This window comes from Erythrolamprus reginae, chromosome 2, assembly GCF_031021105.1.
Source record: "Erythrolamprus reginae isolate rEryReg1 chromosome 2, rEryReg1.hap1, whole genome shotgun sequence".
Classification (NCBI taxonomy): domain Eukaryota; kingdom Metazoa; phylum Chordata; class Lepidosauria; order Squamata; family Dipsadidae; genus Erythrolamprus; species Erythrolamprus reginae.
Genome location: NC_091951.1, coordinates 156,897,841 through 156,910,855, shown reverse-complemented (window position 1 = coordinate 156,910,855; position 13,015 = coordinate 156,897,841). Strand labels below are relative to the sequence as shown.

At 40.3% G+C, this 13,015-nt stretch overlaps 1 protein-coding gene across 1 annotated transcript in view; it reads left to right on the top strand.

The window, feature by feature from the left end:
* The first annotated feature begins 1,213 nt into the window (after nt 1–1,213).
* Nucleotides 1,214–13,015, top strand: part of DNAH17 (dynein axonemal heavy chain 17) — a 151,593-nt gene continuing 139,791 nt past the window's right edge. The window contains exons 1-7 of the mRNA XM_070740114.1: nt 1,214–1,558; nt 4,291–4,484; nt 5,285–5,477; nt 5,576–5,675; nt 6,686–6,771; nt 9,618–9,743; nt 12,380–12,535. Coding sequence (XP_070596215.1) covers nt 1,214–1,558; nt 4,291–4,484; nt 5,285–5,477; nt 5,576–5,675; nt 6,686–6,771; nt 9,618–9,743; nt 12,380–12,535 — 1,200 coding nt within the window. The remainder of the gene's footprint in view (nt 1,559–4,290; nt 4,485–5,284; nt 5,478–5,575; nt 5,676–6,685; nt 6,772–9,617; nt 9,744–12,379; nt 12,536–13,015) is intronic.

Genomic DNA, 13,015 nt, shown 5'->3' with positions numbered 1-13,015 from the left:
CAATGCGTAGCTCTCCAAACAAGACAATGCTTAATCTTTTCATCTGTTGGCCGTGACAGTTAGGCAGGGCTAACGGGAATTCAACCCCTGGCTATTGCTCAGTGTTTCCTTATTTATCTAGTTACTTTATTTATTTAGATAATGTATATAGCTGCCTACTCACTCACAGTGACTCTAGGCAGCATACAAACAATAAAAACACAATATAGAAAAAAATAAAACTAAAAAAACAATATCCTCACTCCACCCCTGGTGACAACACATGGTCAAATAAGCCATTGGATTGGTTCTATCCCACTCTGGGGTCCCCAGGCCCACTGGCAAAACCCAAGTCTTCAGAGCCTTCTGAAGGAGTGCCAAAGTGGAGGCCAGTCTCATTTGTGAAGGGATGATAAAGAAAGGGAGCTACCATGAAGAAGGCCCTTCTTCTGGGTCCCACTACCCTAACCCTAACACCCTTGGCATCCCCTGATAATAAGCCCAATCCCCTGATAATAAGCCCAAGGCTTTTGAGTGCATGGCAATAAGGCCAAATATAAGACAGTGTCTTATTTTGGGGGAAACACGGTAAATGTACCTCTTTGAGACCCGCAACATTTCTTGCCTCCCTGCTCTAGTGGGTGAGGTGGATGTGATCACCAAGAGACAGTTCCTCAGATAACCTGGTTCCAAGCCATGAAGGGGTGACAACCAGCACCTTGAATTGCACCTGGAAACAAACCAGCAACCAATTGTACTTGTAACTCCTGCAGCAGAGGTGATGCATGTGCACACCAAAGTATGTATAAAACCATGTGCCACATTTTGAACCAACTGGAGGTTCCAGGTACTTTTCAAGGGCAGCCCCATGTAGAGCAGATTGCAATAGTCAAGATGGGAGGGGACTAGGGCAATGAGTGGCCATGAGAAGGGATTGTTGGTCCAGGAAAAGGCATAACTGCAGTTGAGCAGGAGAGTTGTGAGTCTATGAGAACCCCCATATTGTGCACTGGGTCTGTTTGGGGCAGTGCCACCCCATCAAAGACCAAGGATGGAAACTCTCCATGGGACAAAGAACCCCAAAGCCAGAGGCAAGATCCAGTTTCAACCTATTGCACCCCATCCTAACAGATGTTTTCTTCCCAAGACAGGAAATAACATTGGGAGAGGAGACTTTCCAGTTTGTTATCTGCTCAGCTCTGTTCATTCCGTGGTTGGCTGACGAGGAATCAACATGACAATAGTGGCTGATAAACGACTGGATTTCATAGAGAATTATTGCACTCTTTCTCTTCGTGCCAAGCCTGACAAATGGACCAAGTTTGCAACCAGTGAAGAGACTCATAGCATGCTCAATGAGTTCTATGAGAAGCCGGATGTGACAACATTGGTGATCACCCTAAATCCTACTGGACAACTAATCCCCTGCCTTGGCTTCCCAGCAACACTGAAAAACAAAGGAATTTATCTTGTGAAAAAGAGGCGTGAAAACATTACCAAAGATAACTTCCTGGAGGCACTCATTGTGGGAGATATCAGCCCTTCCCCAGTAGAGCAGATGATGGCTATTGTGGAAGAGGTAGGCTTCCAGTTTTGGTTTGTGGTTCACTATAGGATGCTTCCATTTTCAGCAAATATTTATATTGCCCCCAAAAATAAAGGGAACACTCAAAGAACACATCCTAGATCTGAATGAATGAAATATTCTCATTGAATACTTTGTTCTGTACAAAGTTGAATGTGAAATTTATTGTCAATCAGTGTTGCTTCCTAAGTGGACAGTCTGATTTCACAGAAGTTGGATTTACTTGGAGTTATATTGTGTTGTTTAAGTGTTCCCTTTATTTTTTTGAGCAGTGCATATATAAATAAAGGAAGAGACTATTGTTCTGACAGCAGGACTGGCTTCAACAAGATGGATAACTCAGAGAATATTGGTTAATGCAGACCATTTGAACTGTACCAGTATTCAGTATTGCATGAAAATGGAAGCAAAGATGCTGCAATATTATTGCCAAAAACTATTGTTTTTCACTGCTGTGTAAAGCCAATATGATGCAGTAGATACAGTCCTGGAAAGGGAAAATTAATTTCCCCATTCCTAATCCTAATTTACTCCTACAATGGCTGTAAAAGCTTTTCTTGTTGGAAACACTTAGGTTGCCAATGGCAATCATGTGACCCCAGGATGCATGCCTGAATTTTGACTGGAGTGGTTGTAAATGCGAGGACTGGTTGTAAGTGACTTTTGCAGTGCCTCAACCAAAATGTATCTGGTTCTCTTTGGAGAAATTGGTAGGACGCCACGGAGATGGGTGGCAAAGTTGTTTGTGGATTCTCCATTGGCTTGCCGCATGAGCGCAAATTGGTGACAGTTTAAACGCACTGGAGTCGTAGGTTGGAAGTGAGCAGCCAATTTGGTTTGTAGTGTGGACCAAGCAACCGTTTCTACGGTTTCTGGATCGACTAGAGTGGTAGCCAAACTGTAGATCGTTGGGCCACAATAATTTAGGAATATTGCTCATTTCCTATTGTCTTCTGCGTCATGGAGGTTGCTTGCCTGCAGAAATATGCGGAATATGGAATCCAGGAAGTGATCACCTTGGCATCCTTAGCAACCTGCCGGTATACGTGACGTCAAAGCTCCACCCTCGGAATCTCTTCATGGGAGGGATTCCCCAGCTCCTTCAAAGGGAGGTCTTTTCATGTAAAAAAAAAAAATCTTTTTACAAAAAAGGGAGGTTTTTTCACGTAAAAATAAAAGTAAAATATTTTTACGTGAAAGGACCTCCCTTTGCTTGCTGCGGCGTCTTTTTTCGTAAAAATAAAAATAAATAAAAATATAAAATCCGTTAAAATAAAAAACGATGGGATTCCGGGGGTGGAGCTTTGGTGCCAAGGACCGTTCGGGTTTGGGTTTGGGTTTGGCCGAACTTTGCATGAAGTTCGGCCGAACTTGCCGAAACCGAACACCATTGGGTTCGCCCATCACTACCCACCATCACTCTTATATTACAGAAATTACCACTCTGGTACATATACAAAGCCCCACTCTTACAATATGACAGACTGCAGAAACACAAATATATTCTCACACACAGGTAACACACATATCACCTGTCCTGGTTTAGATCTTCAAAGATACATACTGTGAAAATGCCATATGGACACACAGTCTGATGAGTCCCACAGGAGAAAATGTACAGAAAAACAGATATACAGAGATGGGACACATGACTTCATTACAAAGAAAGAAAATATCAAGACTTCCTATGGCCACCAGTGGAAAAAGGAGTAGAAAGAATTCCATGGAGTTGCCCATGTGTTTCTATAGAGATATTTTAATACAGTGGTATCTCTACTTACAAAATTAATTCATTCTGTGACAGGTTCTTAAGTAGAAAAGTTTGTAAGAAGGAGCAATTTTTCCCATAGGAATCAATGTAAAAGCAAACAATGCGTGTGATTGGGGAAACCACAGGGAGGGCGGAGGCCCTGTTTCCTCCCAGGAGATTCCTAGAGAGGCCCCATGGAGGCTTCTCCCTGCCTTTTCCGGTTACAGTTTCAGAGGCTCGGGTTTGTAAGTGGAAAATGGTTCTTGAGAAGAGGCAAAAAAATCTTGGACACTCGGTTCTTATTTAGAAAAGTTCATAAGTAGAGGCGTTCTTAGGTAGAGGTACCACTGTATTGGTAAACATTTCCCCTAGTTCAAACTTTGGAACTGATCTTTTTCATAGATTTATAGGCTGCTCCAACAGTTTAATTGGGCCTAAAATGAAATTTCCTTGTCTTGCTTCAAATAGTGCATCTATCTCTTCTTAGAAAGAAATATGCGGAAAGAGAAAGGATCGGTGGTCACGCAGCATTATTGTGCCTATTACTAGTACATCACTGATATAGCTCTGATGTAGCAGCTTCAAGATTAGTGCCATTACATGAATGTTGTTCTGTATTGAAATTCAAGGCATGGATGTTTTAAAATAGCATTGATTTTTCCAGAAAACCTTTAGTTTGATTAGATCTATTATCACTGAAAAATAATATTTGTTAGGAGGATATAAAGTAATCATTTCAAATTCAAAACAATTCCAGAAGACTTTTGAGCTCTGAGTTTTATTTTTTTAACTTGAAAGAGAATTGCTTTAAAGTCAACTCTTCCAAAATAACAATGTGTTTCTAATGTGAAAACTATTTCAGACCTGAAACAACTATTTTGTGCTCAAAACAACCCACCCCAATCCAAAATAATGTTGACTTCAAAATCGTTTTAGGCCAGTAGTATATGTTCTAATAAAATCCTTTTTTCTATAGGTGGCCTACTCCTTGTTCATGAAAGGTGTAAACCTAACCGGATGGCCTCGAGTGGTAGCGGACGATGTGATTCGGCAAGCTCACAAGCTGAAAAATGAGATGTTTGTGATGGGAGGAAAGATCAAAGGAAAAACACTGCTCCCTCTACCAGAGAACATGGATGCTTTGGATAGTGTCTCAGAAGTCTTTGGCAGGTGGATGCCTCTCAATTATGTCTGCCACCTTCTGTAAATTTGTGCAGAGTGAGAGAGGATAGACAGGACTCTTTCAATGACAAATAAATAGATGCATACACTATTAGGTGGCAAATATTATAATCACCTGGATTATATGTGGGTATATATGTGGGCTAAGATCCAGTGGAACCAAGGCTGGCAGCATAAATGGGTCTTTAAATCTTTATGGAAGGCGAGGAGGATGGGGGCAGTGAGAATCTCTGGGGGGGAGCTGATTCCAGAGGCCTGGGGCCCCCACAGAGAAGGCTCTTCCCCTAGGCCCCACCAAACGACATTGTCTGGTTGAGGGGACCCTGAGAAGGCCGACACTGTGGGACCTGACCGGACACTGGGATTCATGCGGCAGAAGGTGGTCTCAGAGGTAATCTGGCCCAATGCTATGTAGGGCTTTGTAGGTCATAACCAACACTTTGAATTGTGTTCGGAAACTAATTGGCAACCAATGTAGTCCACGCAGTGATGGTGAAATATGGATACGCCTTGGAAGGCCCATAACCGCTTGTGCGGCTGCATTTTGGATGATTTGAAGTTTCTGAACACTCTTCAAAGGTAACCCCAGGGTCAATAGGGTAGTTAACACTACTGCTCCATAGACTTTGAGCTTTGTAGCAAGGCTTATGTCTAGGCAAGGCTTATTTAGACTATACGTATAGCAAGGCTTATATAGGCTATAGATATGATTTGTTAGCTACAGAATCAAATGTTAAGATTATTTCCACTTTGCCACTAAATCTTCTCTGTACTTTCCCCCGCAGCAGTCTACCTGTTACTGTGGACAGTACCCTGCTACACTCCATTGAAACAATAATTATTGACTGGTCTCATCAGATCCGAGATATCTTGAGTAAGGATTCTGCCCAGCCTCTCCTGGATGGTTTAAACCCATTACCCAGAGTAGAATTTGATTTCTGGTACAGTAGGCAGGTCAATCTGCAATGCATAAATGAGCAGGTAGGCTGAAGGGCTTATTTCATATTCGCAAGGATATCAGCCTGTGATACTGAAGACTGACATGTTTTTCTGATCTGCCTTTTGCTTTTCCCCATCAGCTTTATGCGCCTCAAGTCAAAAAGATTGCTGACATTTTAGAGATAGCAAAAAGCTGCTATTGGCCCGCCCTTAAGAATGTCTTCAGGGATGTATCTGCAGGTAAACTCTATTTCCTAGAAAATCTAGCTATGTAACTTATTTAGGTAGATTTAGGGGTAGTGATTTCTGACAGTCTCAAAATGGGTGAGCAGTGTGGTCGGGCAGTAGGAAAAGCAAGTAGGATGCTTGGCTGCATAGCTAGAGGTATAACAAGCAGGAAGAGGGAAATTATGATCCCGCTGTATAGAGTTCTGGTGAGACCACATTTGGAATACTGTGTTCAGTTCTGGAGACCTCACCTACAAAAAGATATTGACAAAATTGAACGGGTCCAAAGACGGGCTACGAGAATGGTGGAAGGTCTTAAGCATAAAACGTATCAGGAAAGACTTAATGAACTCAATCTGTATAGTCTGGAGGACAGAAGGAAAAGGGGGGACATGATCGAAACATTTAAATATGTTAAAGGGTTAAATAAGGTTCAGGAGGGAACTGTTTTTAATAGGAAAGTGAACACAAGAACAAGGGGACACAATCTGAAGTTAGTTGGGGGAAAGATCAAAAGCAACGTGAGAAAATATTATTTTACTGAAAGAGTAGTAGATCCTTGGAACAAACTTCCAGCAGACATGATTGGTAAATCCACAGTAACTGAATTTAAACATGCCTGGGATAAACATATATCCATCCTAAGATAAAATACAAGAAATAGTATAAGGGCAGACTAGATGGACCATGAGGTCTTTTTCTGCCGTCAGTCTTCTATGTTTCTATGTTTCTATGTTTCTATGTAAGTGGCTATTTCATATGATTCTCGAAATCAAAGGAGGAGCAACCAACATAATATAATACACTGTATTACATGACCATGTTTTTTTTTTTAAACAGAGGAGTTCCAGAGCCTACTGCTCTCCCTATTACCCATTCCCTTCCACCTCTTTCAGATTCCTGCATTTGCAGGTACCAAGTCCAACCAACCTTAACATTATTATGAAAACATTCTACAAAAAAATCAATCAGTTCTCTCTCTCTTCTTAATTCACTTACTCTCATGCATTCCTTTTATTCAGGACTGAAAGAAGCCGATGATATTAACCTGTATTTGCAGCCTCTAAAAGTTACACTTGAGGAAGTGGAACAATCTGACTATCACCAGGTACCATATGTCAAAAATAAAGAAATAATGTTTTGGGTGCCACCGTGTAGAAGCTTACAGGCTACTATATCACTTGTAAAAGCCATGCTGGCCTTTTCAGCTGTGTGGGACTTTGCAAGTAGAAATGGCCTGTCCTCTACTTCTCTGACTACGGACAAGGCAGTCCAACACACCTGAAGAACACCAGGCTGGGTCAAGAGCTGTGTGCAAAAGTAGAATGAGAGAAGTTATCATCACACAAAGATCAAGTAAAGATCATGAATTACACTGTTTAGGATTAAACTAAAACTTGAAAGTCAGCCTAAATCCAGTCACAGAGGCCTGAGGAGGAGAGGAGAATAGCTGATTCCAGAATTATTGGAAACAAGCTATTGACACTTCCAACATAAACGATGAGGTTATGCCTTCCTTAGAAGAATATCTAGGTGTGCACAATTATTGGGCAATTATGAGTGTGCAGAATTATTATGCAACTAAATGAAAAATGAAAATTTTCCCATCTCACTCATTTATTTTCTTCTGTTAAAGTGAGAATAATAAAGAAACGACTCAAAATATACAAATAAACATTTCTGACAGTTCCCCCCAAAAACATCCGTGACTAATATAGCCATCCTTCCTTTCACTAATAGTCATAAGCCTTCCTCTGACAGCCTCCTTCATGGAATCTGTCAGTTTCTTGATCTGTTGATGATCAACTTTTTTTACAGCAACAATCATAGCCTCACAGACACTATTCAGAGAGGGGTACTAATTTCCTTCACCGTAAAGCTCCCATTTAAGAACAGCACATAAGTTCACAATAGGGTTTAGGTCAGGTGAAGAAATGGGGGCATTATTCTTCCATCTTTAAGGCCTTTATTGGCTAGCTGCGCAGTGGAGTATTTCAATGCATGTGGCAGAATTTTATCCAACATAAAGATCATTGTCTCTTGAAAGATGCAGACTTTTTCCTGGATCACTGCTTGACAAAAGTGTCTTCTACCAACTGGTAGTAGCTTTGAGAGTTGATTTTGAGTTCATCTTCAACTTGAAAAGGGTCTGACTATCTCATCTTCAATAATACCAGTTTACATCAGTTCCCCACTTCCACCTTACTTGCATCTGTGCCCATTATGATCCAATCATGGGCCTATTCATCTGGTCTGTCTAGGACTACTCTAATCTCATCAGTCCATAAAACCTTTGCAACATCTGCCTTCAGATATTTCTTGGCCCAATCTTGTCATTTTAACTTATATGTCTTGTTCAGTAGTGGCAGCATTTCTGACTTCTTTACCTTGGCCGTGTCTCTGAGCACTGAACACGTTGTGCTTCTTGGGAATTCCAGGTAGGTTGCAGTTCTGACATATGACAACACTGGAGGATAATGGATCCTTGGTAGCGTCATATTTGATTCTTCTCAAATCTTTGGCAGTTAAGGTGCATTTTTGTCTCTCAACATGTGTCTTTCAACTGTGTTGACTATTTGCAACAAAATGTTTAATGCTTCTATGATCACGCCCCAATATCTTAGCAATTTCAAGAGTGCTGCATCCCTCTGAAAGACTTATTATGATGTTTGACTTTTTTTTGGAATCAGTTATGTCTCCTTTGTAGCCCATTTTGCCTGAGGACAAGAAGCTGCCTAATAATTATGCACACCTTGGAGAGACTCCCGGGGTGTGCATAATTATTAGGCAGCTTCTTGTCCTTGATATAGGACTGTGATGGCGAACCTATGGCATGCATGCCACAGCTGGCACGTGGAGCCATAGGGCAGAGTACGCTGGCCAACTGATTCTCAACCTTGAGAAAGGCCATTTCGTACTCCGGATGCTTCAGGGAAGGTTCCTTGAAGCCCCGGAGGCAAAAATATCCCCCAACGGACAAACCAGAAGTTTGGAAAAATGTTTGGGCATTTTTTACCCCTGCCAGCAGTGGTGGGGTCATATTGGTGTGGTCTGGAGTGCTGCACCGTAGAAACCCACTGGTGCAATTTTCAGCTTTTTTTTTCTCCTGGTGTCTCCTGAGAAGGAGTTTCTCAGCTGTGCTTTGGAGGAAGACATTAACATGAGTGCAAGCCGGAGGGCTTCTTCTGACATGGGAAAAAACCCACTGAAAATTGCACCAATGGGTTCCAAAATGGTTCACCATCACTGATATAGGGTATTGATCTCCTTAAGCCACACCTTCCCTCATTACACAAATACACATCACCTGATATGCTTATGCCAACTAAGTATTTAAGTTTATACAGATTGGAGGTGGAAAATATGCATAAAAACGAGGATATGGCGCAAATACTCACTTGCTTAATAATTGTGCATGCAGTGTATTTCTTTAGAATGCTTTCCTGAGGTTCTGGGAATGAGAATACTTTGGGCACATGCAAAGTTAAAGATAATCTATCCCAAAGGGGCTTTTTCAAGAGACAGGTAGACTTTCTGGTTTTTCTTTTTCTCTTTGAAGACATGTCGCTTCTCATCCAAGAAGCTTCTTCATCTAAGAAGCTGCTTTCTTCAGAGAAAAACCAGGGGAAAAAAGAAAAATTGGAAAATCCAGTTTTTTCTTGAAAAAGCACCTTCGGGACAACCATAACCTGGATGACTGAATATCTCCATAGACATTTAAGGATAAGCTGTGCTTGTATATAATTTTAAAAATAACAGTTTTTATTGTGGTTTAAAAAATAACAGTTCCCCCCTTCCCCCCAGCCTGAGAAACACTGTTCACACATTCAGAATTGTGAATGGGATTTTCAGACTAGTAAAGGTGATCTTGATCAACACACCATAAAAATATGTAACAATATTAAAATATTTATTCCACCTTGCTGAAACTCCTATTCTATTGTTTCCATACAGGTGTCTTCACACATCAATAGCACCATGTACACAGTCTGCTTGATCTGGGCTAATTCTGAATATTACAACATTCCATCCCGAGTCATCGTCATTTTGCAGGAGATTTGTAATCTCTTCATTGAAATGGTATTTTATTACAGAAATAAAAGGTCTTAAGCATAAAAGCATAAAACGTATCAGGAAAGACTGAATGAACTCAACCTGTATAGTCTGGAGGACAGAAGGAAAAGAGGGGGACATGATCGAAACATTTAAATATGTTAAAGGGTTAAATAAGGTCCAGGAGGGAAGTGTTTTTAATAGGAAAGTGAACACAAGAACAAGGGGACACAATCTGAAGTTAGTTGGGGGAAAGATCAAAAGCAACGTGAGAAAATATTATTTTACTGAAAGAGTAGTAGATCCTTGGAACAAACTTCCAGCAGACGTGGTTGGTAAATCCACAATAACTGAATTTAAACATGCCTGGGATAAACATATATCCATTGTAAGATAAAATACAGGAAATAGTATAAGGGCAGACTAGATGGACCATGAGGTCTTTTTCTGCCGTCAGTCTTCTAAGTTTCTATGTTTCTAAATTAAAAATTCCTAATTGAGAAGGAGTTCTCCTTATCATTTTGATGTTTGTGACCACTGTAAAGATTTAACCATAGGAACAATGAAAAAGAAATTGAAACCAAGCTTCCCTTATTATTCTTCAAATATGCATACATATTGTTTTCCAAAAGAAACGAAGAACAAAAATATAGAACAAAATGTCAGTTTAAAATCATGGCGTGTATATAATTTATTCTGAAAAGATTTATGAATATAGTTAAGCAAGGTGGTGACAAATTTGGCTGGATTTGTTTATCACTAGAATTTTTCCAAGATTGTTATTGTTCTATTATTTTTTCAGCCTAGGCAATTTCCTGCAGCTTTAAATAGGATTCAGTAAAAAATGCATTTAAGTTCCCCATGCTTTGAATTATGAATCTAGCTGACAATAAGTGAATCCATTTCTTTTGATGATTTTAGCTCCGACTGATCGGGCTGCCATTCGGGCAGGGAAATCAGTTTCCTACGGCTTTTTTAGAACCTGACAGATGATTTTGTTTATGTGCATTAGGTGGTACAGACAATAAACCAAATTCAGGATTATAGTAGTATTAAAAAACTCTGAGCAGTTTTCCCAATTACCTTAAAAACTTTTAAACAAAAGCAGTGTCTAGCCGGGCACTGTCACCAAAGATGATAATATGCATTGATTTCTTTACAACTCCCACCATCAGTCTAAAAGAACTGCAATGTATGTAATATAAACTTAGTAGAATGTACTACCACTGACAAATTATTTTCATAACCTTGCTTGATTGCCTGCTGAAATAGTTTGAAAAGGAAATTTATAATGCAAAGAATTTCAAGGAAATTTATTTAGTTCATTATCCATTCTTACCTTAAAAAAGGTTTTTTAAAGGTAAGGCCTCCAAGAAAATCTGAAATATAAATGTAGCATATTATGGGTTTCTCTTCGTGTTGATAGATCAGGAAACTAAAGAATAGTGCAGAACTAAAGGGAATATCATCACTCTTCCCGCTTTCTTTACGGCATCCTCCCTTGAATTGGGCATTCAAGAAAAAGAGTGGGTCTCATGAACCAGGACAATAATACTAAAAGTCATTACAAAAACACTGTGATTGGGGTTTTCTTCTTACAATTTAGTCTTATGGTTCAATAGAAGTTTTTAGAAATTATTTCAGTTAATTCAAAATTGAATTAATGCTGCCCAACATTTTTAATTTTGACGAATCAAAGGAAAAAACGAAGGAGCAAGCTTCCTTGATCTGCAATGTTACAGATGGAAGACAATCTTGCACACGATCGATTATGCCCTCATAGCCCCTTGTGCATTCAGGGTGTGGCTCCAGTTTATATGAGATTTCAAAACAATTTGCCCTGACAACTAAATAAGGACTTTAGCAATTGAGGGACTGTTCAAATCAAGTAATTTGCCAGGGAAGAAGCATTGTGGGAGGAGCATTCCAGCTTATGTCTGAACATTTCATACAGAGGAAGGAATAGACTAGGTCAGGGGTAGGCAAGGTTGGGTCTTCTATGACATGTGGACTTCAACTCCCAGAATTCCTGAGCTAGCATGATTGGCTCAAGAATTCTGGGAGTTGAAGTCCACAAATCATAGAAGAGCCAACTTTGCCTACCTCTGCACTAGGTAGATCTGGGATGGGGAATCTTTACCCTGTCCAGGGATGGGTTCCTACCGGTGCAGTCCAGTATAGGTGCTCTGGTAGTGACCTGCCGATGATGCAATTTTAGTGCGAAGGCTCCGGTGCTGTCTGTGTTGGTCCGTGCATGCCACCATATTTTTTGGGTAATTTTTGGTGATTTTTTTTGACTCTCTGAGCACGCACGGAAGTAAAATAACACAAGGGGATGCGAAACGTCAGAATGTGCACTGATAGGAAAAGGTAAAAGGAACTCACCTTTGAGCCTGTCAACAACTCTGGGCTTTCTTTCACAAACTCTGCTTTTTCTACTCTTTGCCACTGCTATTTAATAAGCCTATCTGAGACATTTCTTCTACCATGCTGAAAAGATAAATACCAACATAAACAAAGGAGACTTTCATCTGGTAACTATGATACTGAAACAACCCTTCAAGCATGACGCCATTGATTGCCAAGATGTTAATGACATTTCAGTGACAATGTCTGGTTTTCATAAGCCCTGTTCATCTTTGTTTGCCTCCCTTCCTATTTAGACACGCAACTTTTTGAGTCCCGAGGAAGTGCTGAAAGGCTTGCAAGGTGAAATTGAGGAGGTTTTGTCTGGAATCAAAGTGGCCATTGCTGTGATTGAGAAACTTTACAAGACCTATGACCTTTGCTCTACAGATATGATGCCGTATTTTTTTAAGGTTAGCCACAACAGTATGAGCAGCAGACTCTGAGGAATCTTAGAGGGGATATTACTGTAAGCTTCTCAGAGCATGGGAAAGAAGATGGCGGTTTCCGAAGTATTAGTATCTTAGTTAATGACTGTAATTGGCACTGGGAATTTCTTTGTTAAGCGAGGTGCTCACAAAGTTTTTTTAAAAATCACATGACTGTGCCAACATAAAATGGCAGTCTTGGCAGTTGCAGTTGTTAAACATTATGTCATATGACCACAATTTGTGACTTCCGGCTGGCTCTTCCCCATTGATTTCCTTCTCAAAAGCCAGTGGTGAAGGTAAAAAATGGCAATTACACAACCACAGAATGCTGCAAATGACGGAATTGTGTGCCAATTGCCAAGTACCCAAATTGTCATCAAGCAGCTGAAGGGACCTCGCAATAGTTTCAACTTTGAGGATCAGCCATAAATTTCCTCATTAACTTCAAACAGTTGCCGAAAC